The sequence below is a fragment of the Mytilus edulis genome, chromosome 10 (genome assembly GCF_963676685.1).
Source record: "Mytilus edulis chromosome 10, xbMytEdul2.2, whole genome shotgun sequence".
Lineage (NCBI taxonomy): Eukaryota > Metazoa > Mollusca > Bivalvia > Mytilida > Mytilidae > Mytilus > Mytilus edulis.
In genome coordinates this window covers 35,932,014-35,954,204 of record NC_092353.1, presented here as the reverse complement: position 1 = coordinate 35,954,204, position 22,191 = coordinate 35,932,014, and the positions used below count along the sequence as shown (strand labels likewise).

The following is a 22,191-nucleotide window of genomic DNA, read 5'->3' as shown; positions in this document are numbered from 1 at the left end:
AATAAAAAATAATCTTTCTTCTTTTACAGGTGTTGGTAATAGGTGCTGGACCATGCGGACTGAGGACTGCTATAGAATTAGTATTACTTGGAGCTAGAGTAGTAGTGGTAGAAAAACGAGACAGTTTCTCACGAAACAATGTACTCCATCTCTGGCCATTCCTTATCACTGATCTCAAAAATCTTGGGGCCAAGAAGTTTTTTGGAAAATTTTGTGCTGGTGCCATAGACCATATCAGTAAGTTATTTATTTTATTTCTGAAAAGTAAAATGATAAAAATACTGAACTCTGAGGAAAATTTAAAATGGAAAGTCCCTAATCAAATAGTAAAAATCAAAAGCTCAAACAGATCAAAGGAATCAATAATAACTGTCATATATTTGTTACTTGGAATAGGCAACTTTTTATATTTGATTAAACCTGGTTTTATAGCTTGCTAAACCTCTCACTTGTATGACAGTGGCATAAAATTCCATTATATTTACAACGATTTGTCGAACAAAACAAACTGACATAATATGAAAAATGTCAAAAAATGTTTATCAGTATTCTTGTTTCCAAGATCCATGATCTTTGTTATAAGAAAAAAAAAAACTACAACTGTTTCATATTTTTATGATAAAACTATGTGTAGAATTTCATTTTGTTGTTTTCTTGAATTTGTAGGCATCAGACAGTTACAATGTATACTGATGAAGGTTGCCCTCCTCCTTGGAGTAGAGATTCATGTCAACACATCATTTGATGGCTTGATAGAGCCACCCTCAGATCAATCTCACAGTAAGTATATGACAGAAAAACAAAGGGTATTGGGTATTCATCCATGAAACAAAATCAGAACATGTATGTAGCAAAAAACACCCACAAAAAGTCTTTTATTTGCCTTTTTCAGAATCTAAAGGACTATAGGTAATCTCATTGTTCTTACACCAAAATTTAAAAAAAGCAGTATGTTATTGGTTGAATTTCCATTGTTTAGAACGTTTTAAACCAATTAAAATGTTTTAGCGTGCAATTTTTGAAAATATTACCCAGATTGCATTTGATTCTGGCGAATTGCTGTGGTTTATCTCAAAGTCACAGTGAGGCATTAAACACAGAGTAATATACATGTACTATATTTATAGATAAATGTGTTTTAAATCCGCATATTTGTTGAGGTATTTAAATCTCAAAACTAAAAAAACACTTTGCTTTCCAAAATTTGTGCTATTGAGAATAGCTTAATGATAAATTTTGTAATAAAAAAAGTTTCTCCAGAGTTTTAGACAATTTGCCATTCCAGTGATACAAATAAAAATGTCAGAACAATTAAACAATGAATTCAGGACAATAAAAATGAACAACTAGAATTAGAGCATGAGGATTCAAATGGGACATAGCGTTAGGAATCAACTGTAAAAATATAATCAATTAAACAGATTAATTGAACAGCATTCTTCAATTGAATTTTTGATTATTATCGTTTTTTAATCATTTATACAAACAATGTAGGAATTTTGTAACACACTTTTCTTATGTAAAAATAAAGAGTATAATATTGATGGTATTGAAGTAAAATTACCCAAATGTACAGATGCATAATTGAAAATTCTATAAACCAAGTGGTAATGTACAAAATCGATTGATTGGTTGATAATTGGTGTTTTAACGCCACATTCAAGTTCAACTTTTTGGCTATTTTGTGGTGAACAGTTTTATTGTTGGAGGAACTGAGGTTGTAAGTTCAAACCTGCTTGTGTGGGTGCTCGACTTGACTATGGGTGTCAGTTTCCCTATTGAAGGATGGTGGTTTGCTCTGGGCACTCTGGCATCCTCCACCAATAAAATCTAGCTGCCATGAATAGCCCAAAAGTAGTTCTGAACGCAACCTTAGCATTTAGGATATTTAAGAAGTAAATTAAACAGAAAGGTTGTGTTCTTTCTATATTACCATGATTACAAAAGCTGATTTAGCCCCAACAAGTACCATCTTGAAGATTGGAAATATTAATGTAAGAGATTATGGTATAAACATAGACTTCACCCTTTTTTTGAGTAGTACTTTCATTGATGTCTTGGTTGAATCACCAGTCAAACAATCAATCAGTGTGAATGTGAATAGAGTAAGATGGAAATGATGGCATTAATAAAAAGTAAAGTAGTTCTCTTATGAAGGATAAAGATCTGTGTTGATACAGGCTTAAATGAACATGATGAATGGCTTGTAGATCATTTTCATGGTCTATTTGCTTATTTTATATTGAATCATTTATATAAGGAAGAAATTATTTCTATTGCACTGGCTATCCTTTGATATCAATGCTACATTTAATCTCCATGATCTTGCTAACCCAGTAAGAGTTATAATTCAGATTCAATAAACAGGGAAGAAACTGGTACTGTGGATTCATTAATATTTGTTGGATACTAATTTTCGTGGATTTCGTGGGTACAGGGGAACCACGAATTTAAATGTTCAACGAAATACATATTTTCTAAGGGAATTTATGCAAACTTTGTCAAAACCACGAATTTATATATCCACGATTATGCAAGTTTTCCTCAATCCACGAAAATTGGTACCCACAAAAATAATTGAATCCACAGTACCTTAATAAACTATAATGATTAGTTGATAGGATTACATCTTATATTGATTGAACGATAATTGAAGTGACCAGGTCACCAGCTTAACTGGGTCAGTAATTTAATTTCTCACAATAAGAAACAGGGAAGAAACTGGTATCCTAATAAACATATAATAATTAGTTGATAGGATTACATCTTATATTGATTGAATGATAATTGAAGTGACCAGGTCACCTGGTCAGTAATTTCTTCTTTCACCCTAGATTGACCATAAATCATAATTGAAGTGACCAGTATAACCTAGTCAGTAATTACTTCTTTCACCTTAGATCAATCTCTATCCAGGTTAAACAATTATGTTATTGACCTTATGATCTTCTACTTGGTATAGCTTACATTGAAGGGTGATCTATTCAGGGTTTGACAACTTTACAATAAATATTGATTGGTTTTCACAGTTGTAAGGTTCAATCCAACGATGCTAATGTTATGTGCATAATCTGCTTATATACATGCACATGTGTGTAAAGAACCGTAAAAAGACTTTTATTGTTTTTTTTCAAAATGATGGATAAAACAACATATTTATTTTATGAATCATGAAGTGAAAAAATCAATAAAATGTGCATATTTATGAAAATAAAGCAATGATCAAACATGTGTCAAACAAGTTTAAGAAAGATAGAAATCAAAATGAAAATTGCATTAATTAGCTATCAATTAAGCAAAATAAAGTTTACTTATGGAAGGTGTCATTTCAAGTAAAAACGGTCTATTTGTGATGGATTTTATGAAAAAGTGCATTCAAAGACCCTTTGGACTTTTTTGTGAAAATTCACTATTTCATTAATTAGGGCTGTCAGGAATGCAAATTTATCAGACCCTGCAAATGATAGTCATTAGAATTCCTAAAATAATAGTATTATAAATTCTGTCAGATATGAGTATGAAACATTTTATGTTCTTCTCAACAATTGTCATTCCATTCCCCTTTACTTTGAAATTGTAGAGTCCTTATCATTTTGTTTTGTAATAATGCCCCCTCAGAGCGGAGGGAACATTAAGTTTAACACTTTCTGTCTGTACATCCGTTCTTATGCTTGCCTCCACCAATATGTTAGAAATTTTGTACACAATGCATAAAACAACAAAACTCAGACCAAGTACCAATTTGGTTAGCATCACTTTTATGTCCCCGGGCGGGCGGGCGGCAATCAAATGTTGTCCGTGCATTAACTCATGAACCGTTCAACCAAAGCTTTTAAAATTTTAATATGTTATTACTGACAACTATACGAAGGTCAAGTTCAATAATGGCGATTTTGACTTTTACCATTCAGGAGTTATGGTTCTTGAAAGGCAGCAATCAAATGTTGTCCGTGCATTCACTCATGAACTGTTCAACCAAAGCTTTTAAAATTTTAATATGTTATTACTGACAACTATACAGAGGTCAAGTTCAATAATGGCGATTTTGACTTTTACCGTTCAGGAGTTATGGTTCTTGAAAGATTGAAAAATGGAGTTTTCAGTCGTGTCCGTGCATTTACTCATGAACTGTTCTACCAAAGCTTCCCAAATTTTAATATGTTGTTACTGATGACAGAATGGAGGTCAAGTTCAATAATGACGATTTTGACTTTTACCGTTCAGGAGTTATGGTTCTTGAAAGATTGAAAAATGGAGTTTCCAGTCGTGTCCGTGCATTTATGCATGAACTGTTCTACCAAAGCTTGCGAAATTTTAATATGCTGTTACTGATGACAAAATGGAGGTCAAGTTCAATAATGACGATTTTGACTTTTACCGTTCAGGAGTTATGGTTCTTGAAAGATTGAAAAATGGTGTTTCCAGTCGTGTCCGTGCATTTTCTCATGAACCATTCAACCAAAGCTTTTGAAATTTTAATATGTTGTTACTGATGACAAAATAGAGGTCAAGTTCCATAATGACGATTTTGACTTTTACTGTTCAGGAGTTATGGTTCTTAAAAGATCGTAAAATGGTGTTTCCATTCACGTTGTTGCATTTACTCATGAACCATTCAATCTAAGCTTTTCAAATATTATTATTTCAAAATGTTGATACTGATGATAAAATAGAGGTCAAATTTGATATTGATGATTTTCACTTTCACCATTCATCAGTAATGGTTCTTGTGATATTGCCAGGACACAAATAAATGTAAATAAATCCGGTTTGCTGTCGTTGTGACAGCCTCTTGTTGTTGAATATATTTGAAATATAATGATTGTATTTTCAGAAACAGGATGGAGGGCTAAAATAACACCCGAAGATAGTCCTGTTGCTGAGTTTGAATTTGATGTGTTAATTGGAGCTGATGGGAAAAGAAATACATTGCAGGGTAAGATTACATTTAGTTCCATTTAAAGAATGGATTGTTGTAATGTGAAATTTTATTATTTATTGTATACTTATTGTCCGGCATTTCATGGTATAGGTGAACCACAAATTTTGAACATTTGACAAAATACAAATTTTCTAAAGGCCTATGTATAAAATTTGCCAAACCACAACATATATATTATAATATCCTGGAAAATACTATGAAAATTGGTACCCACAATAATAAATGAATTCACAGTGCTTTTCGCTGCTTAATGTGACTAGTATGAAAGAAGAAAACAAGATTAAAGAACCTCAGGCTCTTGAAACCATTATGAAAACCAATTAGTTTCATATTTTTATCATGATATCCTAAGTTTTATCAACCCTTCGTTGAATGTTGTTGATTTTCAATTTCAAATATTTTGGCCTGGGGTATCATTGAAATGAATTGTTTAAATGAGATCAGGTGTAATAATATTTATACTGTTAATGTTATAACTAAAGGATAATAACAAGGATAACATGATAAGCTTTATGGATAAGGTAAAAGTCACAGAAGTATCAGTCAGACTCAGTTATTGTAGAGTTTTTATTTTCTATCTGATACATATTTTTTGGGGTATTACTGTATTGGTAAAACCCCTGTTTATATATTTAAAAAAAGAACAAATTTTCTTTTATAATATATACAGACTTAATCTAAACCATTATCTGAAATAACCATGAAAATGAATATTTTTTTTTTTTAGATTATAACATTTTTTTGTTTTTATCAGGGTTCAAGAGGAAAGAATTTCGAGGGAAACTTGCCATAGCCATCACAGCCAATTTTATTAACCGTAATTCACAACAAGAGGCCCGTGTAGAGGAAATTAGTGGTGTAGCATTTATATTTAACCAAAAATTCTTCAAAGATCTAAATGAAAAGACCGGGATTGATCTGGAAAATATTGTTTATTATAAAGATGACACTCATTATTTTGTTATGACTGCTAAAAAATCAAGTCTATTGGATAAAGGAGTTCTTTTGCAGGTTTGTAACATTGTGTTGTTATGTAGAAGGAAAAGAAACCTTATCCTTATGAATTTTTTGTACAAGACATAAATTTCACTTTTTTGTGCACAAGACACACATTTCACTTTTTTGTGCACAAGACACACATTTCACTTTTTTGTGCACAAGACACACATTTCACTTTTTTGTGCACAAGACACACATTTCACCTTTTTGTGCACAAGACACACATTTCACCTTCTTGTCCACAAGACACACATTTGCCTACAAAAGACTCATCATTGACACTAAATTTTAAAAAGTAAGAGGGCCAAAGAAAGTATGAAGTTGAAGAGATTTGAGTATGTTGAGGTGGAAAGTTACAATGTCTACCAAAAACAGCTACGCTTATATATTCTTATAATTTCAAACAATTTAAAGTTATTTACCTGTGTCATATTGTCTTTGCATCATTTACCTATGTTAAATTGTCATGACATTACTTACATTGTCTTTATATTATTTACCATTATCTACCTGTGATGCTTTTCAAACAGCATTCACTGAAGTCACAATGTTATGGCATTATTTGAATTGTCATAACATCATTTACCTATGTGACATGTCATGGCATTATTTACCTGTGTCACATTGTCAAGACATTATTTACCTATGTGACATGTCATGGCATTATTTACCTGTGTCACATTGTCAAGACATTATTTACCTATGTGACATGTCATGGCATTATTTACCTGTGTCACATTGTCAAGATATTATTTACCTATGTCACAATTTCTTGACATTATTTAGCTCGGTCACAATGTCATGGCATTTAATATTACATAATATGCTGTTCTGTGTTGTAGGATCACCCAGACACAGCTACACTGTTATCACAACAAAACGTATGTAAAGATAAATTACTGAACTATGCCAAAGAGGCTGCTGATTTCTCCACCAATCATCTTCTTCCTCATTTAGACTATGCCATTAACAATTACGGACAACCAGATGTTGCCATGTTTGACTTCACATCCATGTTTGCTGCTGTTAATGCCTGCAGGGCTGTTAAAAGAAATGGTCATACATTACTCAGTTGTCTTGTGGGTGATAGCTTGTTAGAGGTTTGTATATATTAAAAACTTGTACTATACTTGTATCACTGTACTTCGCATACATTATATTTATCATGTTAATATTTGAAATGAGTAAAGTGTGTTAAATTTGAACTTGTTTAAATGTTATTTGGAAGTTTTGCAAAATGTATCTGTTCTTATAAAACAATATTCTAGATTAATCAAAGCGCATAGATCATCACTTGAGGGAATAACAGCAAAGAGATAAAATCAAATTTAGATAAAATTGAGAATGGAAACAGGGAATTTGTCAAAGAGACAATAACCAAACCAGAGAGCAGAAAACAGACTGTGGTCACCAACATAGCGAGAAAATCAAAATAGATAGTTTAATGAAGTCCAGTAGTTAAATATTATTTTTGCATAATAAATATAAATTTTTCATGTGATAATTTGAATTTTGATTCAGTGATTTCACAATGGTCCCATATTCATCAAGAAGAACAAATGTTAACATTTAGATACTAGATTTTCCATAGTATGAACTTGGCAAAACTTAGTTATGAAATTTTAAAAGGTACATCTGCAAATTGTTCTACAAATTTATGTAATACATGTTCATCTCAACTTTTGCAAGTGCATTAAATGTGTCTTCAAATAATCATTTTAAGTTGAACCTAAATATCAGTCTCTGTTTAAATGTATAATTTACATCTTTTCACACACAGTGAAACATTTTCTATTTCTATTTCAGCCTTTCTGGCCTACAGGATCAGGATGTGCCCGAGGTTTTCTGGGAGGATTTGATTCAGCGTGGATGGTAAAGAATTGGGCCTCTGGGAAGATGACACCATTACAAGTCATCGCAGAGAGAGAAAGTATTTACCAAGTGTTATCTCAGACTACTCCAGAAAATCTAAATAAAAATTACAGTGAATATGGCTTAGATCCCAATACAAGGTAAATTAATATAGAACATCTCAACAATTATCTTTACAATTATATTTTTTTTAGCCCCAAAGTTGATAATCAGGTGCAGAAAGCGTCAATTTTGACGATTTTTCATCCCATTTTTTCACCTGGAAGACAGAGGGATGTTGATATATGTATCTATCTGTAGTCTGCATGTACAGGGGACCCCTGTGAACACAGTTACTGCAACAGTTCTTAGGTCACAGTGAAGCGGTTCTTTCTTCAGCAAGTCAAAAGAGGGTCATTTTGACCAAAAATTTGAAATTTCTCATTTTTTTTTTCTCATTTTTTACTTCAACTGAACCTGCAACTGGATGTAATTTTTCCTAGGCGTAATTGATAATAAACATGATCAGTAGTTATATGCTCATGGGTTGACACTCTTTTTAAAAGATTGGTCTCTGAACTTATTGTGTCAGACATTGAAGGGAAGCCCACCCCTCCAAATATCCCTTTTATCTGATTTCAATTTTTTGAAGTCCATGTATGAGCTTAAAATGAACATAAAAACAGAGGAACATGACAATAAATGGTTTTAAAATTAAGATAACATGCATACACTTCGAAATAAATGTCATAAACCTGACCAATTAAAGTATGGAGAGCTATTGGAGCCAAATAGCGGTATTTTGGCTACGGTCTTAATATTACAGCCCTGCATGTTAAGGGTTAACATTTTGTCCATATCTATTACAATTACAAAGATTTGTATTTTCTTCGTTTTTCGGCTTTGGCACTTTCTGTACTTACACCCATTGATATTATATAACAAAGTCTTGAAAATAAGAGTATGCACATAGTTGGTTCACAGATTTCATTGTATATAAATTTCTTTGTAGATATTCCAATATGAACTTTAGGACAGTGTTACCACAACAAGTAAGGCATTTATATGATACAGGAGATGGTACTTACAGTGATGAAATCATAGAGGTGCCTGCTAAACGACCAAGAAATGGTGAGAAATTATTCAATCAATTTGATCCATTTTAGAAAAGTTATTAGTTATTAAAAGATAAGGTGTGAGTGCCAATGAGACAACTCTCCATCTAAGTCAAAATTTGTAAAAGAAAACTATTATAGGTCAAAGAATGGTCTTCAACACAGAGCCTTGGCTCATACCCAACAGTTAGCTATAAAGTATTGTCCATATGCAAATGTCAATCAGAAATATTTAGTCCCATTACTGTATTTTAACTATACACAAACTCCCAATAAATGCATTTTCCTGGAAAATTTATGTCTGAAGACACTGAAGACAAAAAATCTTTCTGTGACAGAAAACCAACATTGAAATCTATTCAAGATGTTTTTTCACATTGATAATTGTTTTTTGTTTTAGATGAGTATATTGACAGTTATTCATTATTACGGTGGAGTCAGAGAGTATTAAACAACAGTTCCTACAGAAATGTACACATTATAGATCTGACCGCATCCTGGAGAAGTGGACTGGCACTTTGTGCTCTTATACATTACTTTAAACCTGATCTCATGTAAGTTGAAGAAAATGGGACATGGATTAATGCACTGGCAACACGAACTAGATAAAAAGACAAACTGATTGAAATAAATATCCTGAAACCATGGTATAACACGTATCTGAAAACACTCTTTTCTACCTTCTGTTCTGGTCATTCGTACATCAGCCAATTAAATTTTAACCTTCATTGTAAGTGTTAAACACCTAATTTTACAATTTTATTTTAATCTTACATAAAAATTAAGAGGGGTGGTATGATAACCAATATGTCAATTATCCATAAATACTGAAGGACAGAGATGTAAACAAAAAGAGGTCTTGATACAGCCTTCAAAGTGAAAAACCATCACTGCAATGTGGACTATAGGAGGTGCAAAATGTACTATTAAGGTAAGGTTTGCATGAAACCTGGATTTTTTCTTAGTGATATTGTACCGATATAATACATCATTTTGTTCAGGGAGGAGTACCCAATCATTTAATGAAAAAAAATCGAACATCGCCCGTCCCGTTTTTTCAGGTGAAAAGCTCAAAATTCCGATTTTTGACGATTTTTCGGGAAAATTGTATTTGAATTCTTCTGAAATAATAATGTATGCGAGTGACTATAAAAAAAATAAAACTGAATAAAACATGTATAAATAATTGTGGTCCATTCATTAATAATAAATTTTAATTAAAACAATCATATAAAAGTTCATAAAAACAAGATTTTTCAATTTTTGGGTTAAAAAAAACCCCGTTGCCATGGTAACAAAAAGCCAAAAATATCCCTTTTCCGGGTCCACCGTTTTTGTAAAAAACTGTGAACATAACGATTTAACTATTTGCATTATAATGAGCTAATAAAATTGATATGTCCCCGAACTCGTTTTTACAGTAATGGGCGTTATGCGTTCATCTTGTCATTTCTGTAAAACAAAAAAATATTTTTTGTTTGTTGATCTGCAAAGAAGAAAGTCATCTTTAAAGCATCTTTTAACAAAGAATCTTTTTGTCTTGTAACTTTTTGAGATTGACCATAATCAATGAGAGAAAACAGTGATTATTATAGGGATGACATCAAAAGATCAATGTAGGATAAAAAACTTAATTCAAATAGTTTAGGGGTGGGGGGATAAAAGTTGCTGCAAGTTTTGTTAATTTGACATGGATTTTACATATATCCATATTGGTCAATCAATTTTTCCCAAATTAAGTTTAGAGGGGGAAAAGGGGTGTCAGCGAACAAACTATGTGAATTAAGTTTTTTTTTATCCTGCATTGAACTTTTGATGTCGTCCCTTAACTTTTATGCCCACCTATCAGTCGGAAGGGGAGGTGTTTAGCTTTGGTCATACTTGTGTATTAATACATGTAGAAAATGTACAAGACACTGGTTTTGAAGGAAACACTTATATTCGTTCAGTGCTTCAAACTGTAATATTTTGAATCTAGGAAAGCATTCAAATTGCCATTAAAAGTAATTAAAATTGCTTTATTGCCCATATCTGGTAAATTGTTTGTATGCAGCAAATGGATGAAAAGACATCAGTTTTGACTAGTAAAATCATTTACAGAAGCCATGTTTATTCCATTCATTTAAATCTACTGGTATGATTTGGCCAATTGTACACATGATGTTCAGATTTTGGGTCTTTGACCAAACAAACAAACTACATGCCCCTATACATGATAAAAGACGAAACAGACAATGGCCTGGGAATACAAATGATAGTCGTATATGTATTGTTCATATTTAAAATAAGAAATGTAGTTATGTAGACCCGTAATATGAAAATCTTTCACATACTTTCAATAAATTAAAATCACTTCAATGAAGTTCCCAGGAGTAACGGCACTGTAGTTGAGGAGTCCCCGCCGTCAATTTGTGATTTGATATTCGCAAATGCCGTTTTACTGTCGACGCGTAGGGGAGCCAGTAAAACGGAAATTTTCAACCGTCAAATCAAAATTGATTGTGGCTACTCTTCAACCACAGTAATGTAAAATAAAACGTTAGAGCTTGGAATAAATGGGGAATGTGTCTATAGGACACTGATGATGCCCCCTTTTGTATAAACATAAAACATTATAAAGCATTACGTATAAATTTTATAACATTTGGTCGAAGCAACTAAAGGTAGAGAACAGAAACGAAAAATTCAGAAACGACCTAAAAAAAATACTCAGGGCGAGCGTCGTCACTACTTCATTATGATCTCATATATACAGTGAAAGACTAAAAACTAACAATTTCCCAGATTTTATAGTGCATACGTGCATGTGTAAAGACACATATTACCATCCTTGTTTTAAGATAAAATTGATTCAAATTTGACTGATATACATAGACGTTTGTTTGATAAGAGGTTGTAAAATGTTCGGTGGCAAATAGATCAGGCATGTTCAGGACGACACAATACAATACAGTGGCGGATCCAGAGGGGGGGGGGGGGGTTCCGGGGGTGCGCACCCCCCTTTATTTTTGCCGATCAATGCATTTGTATCGGGACATATGTTTTGCACCCCCCCCCCCCCCCTTTGGCCTGGGTGCCCTGGGTTAGCACCCCCCCTTTCGAAAATTCCTGCATCCGCCCCTGCAATAGTTGTGTCTAATGCATCCATAAAAAAGTAATTGATAAAATAACACATATTTCGAATTATGTAAACATGTGTGTTGTGTGCGTATTTTGGGACAAATCTGCTAACTGTACATTTGAAAAGACCAAGTTCAACATTCTGTCATTCGTAAAAATTATGCAATAAAAATATCTGAGAATATATAAATGCATCCTCTGTAAGTAAAACACATGGCGCATTATGTAAGTTCCAAACATTTTAAACGAAATTGACTAAAAGTGTCACAAAAATGTGACGTTTTTCACTCAATCCTGCGTTTCTATAAATTGTATTTATACTTTATAAAAATCGGAAACGGCGTGCATCAGACTTACAAATTCAATGAAAGAGACAACGTTCTTGGAGCAGAATAAACATCACTTCTATCTTGTGAAAGGAGATCGATTTCTGTTGAAATGAGCTTCCCATACATTTTTTTTAAGGTTTTACGTTGGGAGACAAGAGAAAAGGGACGGGAGAAAGGAGAAATGTATCCCCTGTCCGACCCCTCGTAAATCTAGAACTGTAAAAGTGACGACATCAAAATTCAAATTTATTCTGTGGTAAAATGCATTGTGCATTTGTTATATCAGTTTGTTGATGCTAACTAAAGTTAGAGAACGGAAACCAATTTTATAAAAACAGACGTACACTATGGTACGTACGTTCGGATGGACGTACAAACAGACAAGGATAAAACTTAATACCCCCTTTACTACGGCGGGGGCATCAAAATGTACAATTATGAAATAAAATAAAATTCCGCGAAACTTCATGAATGGTTTTTGCACAAAGACGTTATGGCTAAACGTGACGTCATATAAATGAAAACTAACAAACTGAAGGTCATAACGTTACCTGTACGATTCAAATTTTGATAAAATTACATCAAAACGGCGATTTTGAGGTAGGTGTTGTTTTATTTTTGATAATATTGTAGTTATCGAACATTGGTCAATCAAAGCAATTCAAAATGGCGGGTCCCTCCTTTTTTCAATTATTTGAATTCGAGTTATCTCCCTGTGTACGCAAACCTTACCTTAAATTGAGAATGGAAATGGGGAATGTTTCAAAGAGACACCAAACCAACAATCACAGATGATTAACAAATCAGAAGATGTGTTACATCCAAAATTAAATTATCAAAATTCTATTTTCAGAGATTTCCAATCATTATTATCTAATGAACCAATCCAGAATAACCAGTTAGCATTCAGTGTGGCCGAATCCTCACTGGGTATAAAGCCTATGATGACACCCCAGGAGATGGTCAACTGTTCCCTTCCTGACAAACTAACCATGGTCTCTTATCTGTCTCAGTTCTATCATAAATTCAAGAAAGAAAGACTTGCAAATGGTAGGTATTAAAAATAGATCGATATAAGAAGTTGTGGTATGATTGCCATTGAGACAAATCTCCATCCAAGTCACAACTTGTAAAAGTAAAACATTATAACAAACAAAGCAAGAAAGCCAACCAAATTCTTTTTCCTCGAGCATTAGGAAATTAGCTCTAACAATTTAAAAGTAGTGTTCTAATTTGACAAGATACAAGCAACACTTAACTCAAGTTTAAGCAAGTCAAGATAACAATTATTTATAGAGATAGTTGATTAACTGGGATCTCATTTTCCACAACTCCATGGATTGCTTCATATAGCCTTCAACATAAATTTATTTGGATTTGAAATTGTTTTAATTTTTGAGTGAGTGTCAAGCTGGTTAGAATTATGATAATGTTATTAATTGAAGCTCAACTTAGATCTAATTGATGTATTTTAGATTACTTTTAAAAGGTGTATACATTGTTTATAGTAATGTTGTTTAAAATTGCACAGAAGACAATTTAAAAACATTGTGTCATGTATATTTATTATAACTTTAATTGTATTTTGTATTTTATTTCAGCTGAATCTGCCAGTACTGTGTTGTTGAGAGATGAGCCACAGAAATCCCACAAGTCTCCTCTAAGTAGACTGTCCATACTTCAAAAACTTAGAAATAGTGCAAAGTTTCACAGATCAAAAAAGGTATTGTATAGACAGAGAATTTATATAGAGATTTGTATGATGTGTATTGTATAGACAGAGAATTTATATAGAGATTTGTATGATGTGTATGTTTCTTAGATTTCAGCTACAGTAACATGTATAAATATAGAAATTAGTATGTGTATTCATTATTGCCATTTTGTCAATTTAGACATGTTAAAGTAAAATGGAATTTTGCGATATTGAGATATATCCTGTTTTAATTTTTATAAAAAATTCAAAATCCCAATTTAAATTATTGCGATTATAACCCTGTCCCAATATTTCGCAATAACGAAAAAACATTGCAATAATTTCTGAATTTACAGTATTCAAATGGCATAAATAGGACTTAGAATGTAATAACCCAAGTAAATTTGAAGAAGAAAAATGAAACATTATTTCAACAGTGCTGAATGCAAAGTTATTTTTTTCTATTCAGCTAATGATATTTCACTTAAGTTTAAATGTATAATTTTGGTTCCAGTATATCAATGATTCATTCAAAAAGTGCTAAATTCATTAATTAAAATATCACAACTCTAATGCTGTGAAAGGAGCATCTAGTTCTAAGATATTATTGTTTGGGAAAAAGAGTTACCTGTACAAATATTAATTTTCATTCTTTTCAAGTAGTAAATAGACATTTTGTGAAGTAGATTTTATACTAATTTACAAATATCTGATTCAAATGACGTGACCACCAAAAGTTTAATACCTAATTCCCACTTTTAAATAACTTGACCCAAAAGATTACAATACACACAGTATGAGGATCTAAATTGCACGTTTCATTGTTACAAATTTTCTTAGTTAATAATATGTTATCTTATTCCAGAGAAAAGATAAAGATGAAGACAAAGTCATTGAATCTTCACTGTCCAAACGAAAACATAAATCTCCTGAGGTAAGTGGTTTGTCCGTAATTGATTGACCCTCAAAGCAAACAATTATTGGGCCTTTTTTTTCATAAATGAGGGATATATATATAAGAAGATGTGGTATGAGTGCCAATGAGACAACTCTCTCATCCAAATTCCAATTCGTAAAAGTAAACCATTACATGTCAAAGAAGGGTCTTCAACACAGACCTTTGGCTCACACTCAACAGCAAGCTATAAAGGGCCCCAAAAATGACTAGTGTAAAACCATTCAAACGAAAACCTAACAATACATTTTAAGATAATTAAGAATTGTATTTATTCTAAATGACTCTTATAGCAGACAATTTTTATTTAGACTTATTTTGATAGAAAAGAGGAACACAATGTTTATGATTATGAATAAATATAATTTATTTTTATCAGTTTCACAAAAAAAGTAATTATGGAACTAAATGTTAGTACAAAATATGAATAAAAGATTGATGTACATATAAATTTGTCATGTAGTTACACACATACAAACTGTTAAAGGGCTGTTACAAAATTGATCATGTACTTTCTATTATAAAACCATTCAAGATAGTACTGGTGGGGAATGGGAGGCATTCAAGTTAATAATGTGTGGTGGCATTCTCTTTTAGAATTTTTGTAAAAAATATATAAGGAAAAAAAAATGAAATTTAGTTTTTGTGTACAAGATATAAAAGTAAATTGAAATTCTATTTCCATGGGTAGTTGAGGTCTTCAAAAAGGGCCTACCATGCCCCTCATGCACTTCATAATTCATGATCAGCCATAAGAAAATCAAGTGATTCTACTTTTCAGCATTTTGAGAAGACTGAAGTAGAGTTAACCAAATTTAACAAACTGCCAATGGAGGAGATCGCTAATAAACTTGACATGAATCAGAAGTTCAAGGACATTAGTAATCAAAATAAGATTGACATTGAAGGCAATGTCAAGGTCAGTGCCATGGCAGAAATATTGGCATCCAAATTCCAGAGTCAAGCAGAACAAGCAGTAAACCAAACACCTGTCAAGAAACTGGTAAGTTTGTTTTTAGGGATTTAAGGGATTTCATTCTTTACTATAAAGAGGAGTTTTATTAGGAACAGTGCTGCTATGAAAAAAAGACATATTCAGAATAACAGGTGACATTTCTAATGCTTAAAAAGTATGTATGTAAACAAGGAAATCAGATTGTGTGGTTGTCATGGTTAACAGACAATGTTAACTTCAAGTTAAAAAAGATATAAAAGATACAAAAGAGAGAATTGAAAGTCAAAGCAAAACTAATAAAATCATGACAACAAACAAAAAAAATGATGAAAAGAACAGTCTACAATATACTACTTTAAAAAACAAAACAATAAGCATCACAAACCACACCAAAAAACTAAACAATTAGCAAAACAAACCACACCAAAAAACTAAACAATTAGCAACACAAACCACACCAAAAAACTAAACAATTAGCATCACAAACCACATTAAAAAACTAAACAAATAGCATCACAAACCACACCAAAAAACTAAACAATTAGCAACACAAACCACACCAAAAAACTAAACAATTAGCAACACAAACCACACCAAAAAACTAAACAATTAGCAACACAAACCACACCAAAAAACTCAACAATTAGCATCACAAACCACACCAAAAAACTAAACAATTAGCATCACAAACCACACCAAAAAACTAAACAATTAGCATCACAAACCACACCAAAAAACTAAACAATTAGCAACACAAACCACACCAAAAAACTAAACAATTAGCATCACAAACCACACCAAAAAACTAAACAATTAGCATCACAAACCACATTAAAAAACTAAACAATTAGCATCACAAACCACACCAAAAAACTAAACAATTAGCATCACAAACCACATTAAAAAACTAAACAATTAGCATCACAAACCACACCAAAAAACTAAACAATTAGCAACACAAACCACACCAAAAAACTAAACAATTAGCAACACAAACCACACCAAAAAACTCAACAATTAGCATCACAAACCACACCAAAAAACTAAACAATTAGCATCACAAACCAAACCAAAAAACTAAACAATTAGCATCACAAACCACACCAAAAAACTAAACAATTAGCAACACAAACCACACCAAAAAACTAAACAATTAGCAACACAAACCACACCAAAAAACTCAACAATTAGCATCACAAACCACACCAAAAAACTAAACAATTAGCATCACAAACCACACCAAAAAACTAAACAATTAGCATCACAAACCACACCAAAAAACTAAACAATTAGCAACACAAACCACACCAAAAAACTAAACAATTAGCATCACAAACCACACCAAAAATCTAAACAATTAGCATCACAAACCACACCAAAAAACTAAACAATTAGCAACCACATCAAAAAACTAAACAATTAGCAACTCAAACCACACCAAAAAACTAAACAATTAGCATCACAAACCACACCAAAAAAACTAAACAATTAGCATCACAAACCACACCAAAAAACTAAACAATTAGCATCACAAACCACACCAAAAGACTAAACAATTAGCAACACAAACCACACCAAAAGACTAAACAATTAGCATCACAAACCACACCAAAAAACTAAACAATTAGCATCACAAACCACACCAAAAAACTAAACAATTAGCAACACAAACCACACCAAAAAACTAAACAATTAGCATCACAAACCACACCAAAAATCTAAACAATTAGCATCACAAACCACACCAAAAAACTAAACAATTAGCAACCACATCAAAAAACTAAACAATTAGCAACTCAAACCACACCAAAAAACTAAACAATTAGCATCACAAACCACACCAAAAAAACTAAACAATTAGCATCACAAACCACACCAAAAAACTAAACAATTAGCATCACAAACCACACCAAAAGACTAAACAATTAGCAACACAAACCACACCAAAAGACTAAACAATTAGCATCACAAACCACACCAAAAAACTAAACAATTAGCATCACAAACCACACCAAAAAACTAAACAATTAGCATCACAAACCACACCAAAAAACTAAACAATTAGCAACACAAACCACACCAAAAAACTAAACAATTAGCATCACAAACCACACCAAAAAACTAAACAATTAGCAACCACATTAAAAAACTAAACAATTAGCAACTCAAACCACACCAAAAAACTAAACAATTAGCATCACAAATCACACCAAAAAACTAAATAATTAGCATCACAAACCACACCAAAAAACCTAGTTGGGATCTTGTTACCTCAGAAAGGGTAAGGTAAGCAGATCCTGCTCTACATGTGGTACCCATAATGTTGCTCATTGTTGTTCAAAAGTCCTAAAAAGTCTCCTTTTATTCTCCAAGTTAAACAAAGTTTGCTTTAGCTCTCATTTAAAATGTTTTACGAAATGTATTTACATAACAAATTCTAAAATTTATTTAAACAGAAGACTCCTGGCGTATTACTAGCAGCAACACCAGTAAGTGAAACCTGTTTCTTCTGTAAGAAACGTGTCTACCTAATGGAGAGGATGAGTGCCGAGGGTCTGTTCTTCCATCGAGGATGTCTCAAGTGTGATTACTGTGACGTTGGTTTACGGTTGAATAATTATAGTGCTGATAAACTGCCAAGTGGGGAAGGTAATAAATCTTTATGATGTTCCTTATATTTGTAGATGATATTTAGTTTGTAATGCAATCACAGAATTTTTACATGTACAAAGTTTTGATGGTAATAAACTAATTAGGTGTGGAATTTCTGTCTTAAAATGATGATTCTTTGACTAAAACATCCTTATAAGAATAAAGAGAATTGTGGTATAATTGCCAATAAGATAATTATCCACCTGACACCAAAAGACAAATACAAACAACTATTAGGCCTTTATCAAAGAGCAAAACTTCTTCTGCATGGTAAGCTATAAAAGGCCCTGGATAACCAAATGTGAAAAAAATCAAAGGGAAAACCAACACCTGTATTTGTGCTAAAAACAATGCAAAAAAACAAATATTGCATTCAATAACCAACAACAGGGACGGAATACTAGGCTCCTTACTTCAGATAGGCACCAACAAAATGTGGAAGGATTTAAAAAAGTTGTTTGGGCTTAACCCTCTTTTAAGTTCTGATCAGCCACACTCACTGAAAAAACAATGAATTATTTTACAGTAAAACCAATGTCATAAGATCTGTGAAAAAAAGAAATTATTCAATTGAATGAAGAGGTCTGTATTTAGAGAATATATATTATTATTTTTCAGTGAAGTTTTTCTGCTTCCGGCATTCCAGGTTAGAAATGAGATTTTCTAAATTTAAAAGAAAAAGAGGATACAATGAAGAAGAGGAGCAGATCAAGGTAAAAAAATTTTACAAATTTTTTGGATTTTTTTCAGTAAAAAAATGGAGAGGGGGGATAACCCCTACCACCAATAATCCATAATTGCTTGTTCATATTTGTATCAAAATAATATTTGTTTTCATCCATATTACACACAGAAAAAATATTATGAGGTGTCAAACATTCCAAAAATCAATGCTGTGAATCCAATGACCTAATACAAATTGTAATAATTACCAAATACTGTACACCAACTTATTTTCAGGGATACTTTATTTTCACTTTTAGTCCTTTTATGCCCTTTTCACGATTTTCAAATTCACTTGATGAAGTACTATAAGGAAAGATCCAAGTTTTATATTTTTGGGACTATTTATATTCGCGTAATTTTTCTACTGGCAAAAGTCACAAATAATATCTCTGTCAAAATTTAGTTGGTTTACAGAATACTTATGTATAATTACAGGAAAATATTCCAAAGGTTGTCATTGATGCTGGTCCATCACCAAAACCTGAGAGGAGAACATCTCCCAAGAAAATTCCAAGTAAGTCAATGTGTTTATGATTTTAAATGAATTTGTTTGTATTGATTTTTTCAATCAATATAACAAGACATACTGAGTACTACTTAGAAGTTAAAAGTATTGATAATACAGAGAAAAAAATTATGTTGTCTGTTGGATACTTTTAAAAGATCTGACACATGTGACATTAAATACATCATGCACAGAAGAGAAGAAAAACAATATTCCCATGATAAAAAGATTTTTTTTGTTCCACTATCAAAGTTTAACGAAATGTGTTGATTAAGGAAGAGAAGACAATAAAATTTGTCTATATACCAAAAATGATTCTCTCACAGTGTCAGAATTCATAGTTCAGAAATGTATCAATAGAGAGATAGTGAAAATTGTGAAAAAATAAATAGATATAAATATGGACATAGTATCTTAAAAAAAAACAAGAGATACTAGTATTAAGATTAAGCCCAACAGATTAAGGCAATGGTAGGTTATATAATTGCTATGTTCAAATTTCGTAAATCAATAAAGAAGACATATGAAGGTAGCGATCAACAACTGAGGAATCTCAAGAACTTCAAAATGTGACTACAGAGAAATTGTCCCCTGCTATACATGCATCAGTTACGTTGCGAAATAACACTCCATCAAAATGTCGATCAGGAATTTGTAAAATTACAGATTAGATAATATATTATTTATTTTTCAGCGCCATTAACCCTTCAATTACAGATTAGATGATATTTTAATTATTTTTCAGCGCCATTAACCCCTCCGTTATCCCCACCTGATGATGAGCCAAAACCAAAGAAGACACCAGAGCGTATAGAGTTTGAGAACAGTATAGATGGTCTACAAGAGGAGTCTGAGGAGGAGCTTACAGAACACAATCTGAGGGCCTCCATGTCATCTGATGCCTTACTACTGGACATGGATGATGACCTCAGTGACTCAGATTTAGAGTATGTATATGTATAATTGTATAATCTTTTCGCAGAGCTTACTTCTTATCTGTATTTATCTCATGTGTTTTTTCTTAGTTGAAATTCATTTTATGGATTTGATATTTGATACTTGAATTGATGCAGGATTTTTTGGGATTTGTATTTAAAATGTCAAATAATTGTTTAAAAAAAGGGGGGACTGTTACCAATAGAAATCTGGTGCAAGAATAAATGTTTTTTTTATTGAAACATTCATTGAAACTGAAAAGTTAAATAAACTTTAAAGCAATTAAATTTAAATATGTACTTTCAGAAATGGAGACAGTAAAGTCAACTATTGCCAAAATGGGATGTTTCTTTAATAATGATTTTTAAGTCCTAAGATGCACATGCTATAAAAAAAGGTTATTGGTCTTATCAATCTTCTCTTGAATTTTAGTCTTTGTATTTTGAAGCTAGATATTACAGAGATCTTTGAAAATAAAATTATTTGTATAATGAAAAATGAAACTCATATTTTGGGGATTTCATTGGTAAGTGTAACACAATAAATTTAATTGCTCAACAAAACTCAAATAGTAAGACTTGTATGAAAATAAAGGTACCATCAGTACGGAAATTTTGTCCCCACAACAGTAAATGAATCTAAAATAGATAAGGTTTTAAAATGACATCACCAGTAATAATTTGCATTGTATTTTCAGTGATTTAATAGATTATGAGATGGCTCACACACTGAGTCAATGGTAGGCTTTGAATGCCAGAGTGTTAAATTAGTTCTTGCTACATTGTACCTGGTTGATATTTGTTGATTTGTGTAGCCTAGATTTCTATCATATCAACAAACTGCACATGTAAATTTCTACCTCACCAATGATCTGCACATGTTGTGCATCCATAGAATCATTTTGATATGACTTTGTTTATTATTTATGTTTTCTCCTGCATATAGTTTTATATTAAATATTGATCCCTTTAGTTAGTTGGTTTTAGAGACCAATTAGAAACAAGATGGGTTTCGATTGACACAATTGAGCCAGAGTTGCTTCCCTTTTGTTGCCTTCATGCACATGTACAAAATCTTTATACATCAGTCAAATTTGACTTGTTATACTGACAGCTAGACTTTAAAAAAAATATGTTTTTCTGATTTCTTTAAGCCTTGCTTGATTCATCACTACAGAGAAATAACTTTAAATCAAATTATGTCATATAGAAACCTATCTGTAAGAAAAACACACAGTTCAGACTTACCTGTAGAAAAAGTGAGAGAAAAAAATCTTGGCTTTTGATATAAGTTGTGTTGTTTCTAAATTAAGTTTTGTTTAAGCATGTTTGTTTGTTTGTTTGTTTGTTTGTTTGTTAGTCTTATTTTGTTTTTCTTCTTATATGTTCACAGCCTTATATGTAGACTTGA

General features: G+C 31.9%; 1 protein-coding gene across 10 annotated transcripts in view; it reads left to right on the top strand.

Annotated features, from left to right (window-relative positions):
* The window catches only part of LOC139491032 (F-actin-monooxygenase MICAL3-like), a 59,912-nt gene that overhangs the window by 15,556 nt on the left and 22,165 nt on the right, over positions 1-22,191 (top strand). For 7 of the 10 annotated variants that reach the window (XM_071278296.1, XM_071278290.1, XM_071278295.1 and 4 more), the window contains exons 3-19: positions 30-237; positions 667-780; positions 4,835-4,936; positions 5,697-5,953; positions 6,784-7,041; positions 7,748-7,953; positions 8,805-8,923; positions 9,308-9,461; positions 13,210-13,406; positions 13,958-14,079; positions 14,918-14,986; positions 15,789-16,010; positions 18,419-18,611; positions 19,233-19,327; positions 19,776-19,854; positions 20,591-20,792; positions 21,479-21,520. In XM_071278296.1, the coding sequence (XP_071134397.1) occupies positions 30-237; positions 667-780; positions 4,835-4,936; positions 5,697-5,953; positions 6,784-7,041; positions 7,748-7,953; positions 8,805-8,923; positions 9,308-9,461; positions 13,210-13,406; positions 13,958-14,079; positions 14,918-14,986; positions 15,789-16,010; positions 18,419-18,611; positions 19,233-19,327; positions 19,776-19,854; positions 20,591-20,792; positions 21,479-21,520 (2,639 nt within the window). The remainder of the gene's footprint in view (positions 1-29; positions 238-666; positions 781-4,834; positions 4,937-5,696; positions 5,954-6,783; positions 7,042-7,747; positions 7,954-8,804; positions 8,924-9,307; positions 9,462-13,209; positions 13,407-13,957; positions 14,080-14,917; positions 14,987-15,788; positions 16,011-18,418; positions 18,612-19,232; positions 19,328-19,775; positions 19,855-20,590; positions 20,793-21,478; positions 21,521-22,191) is intronic. The other 3 variants (XM_071278293.1, XM_071278292.1, XM_071278294.1) reach the window with 1 other exon arrangement.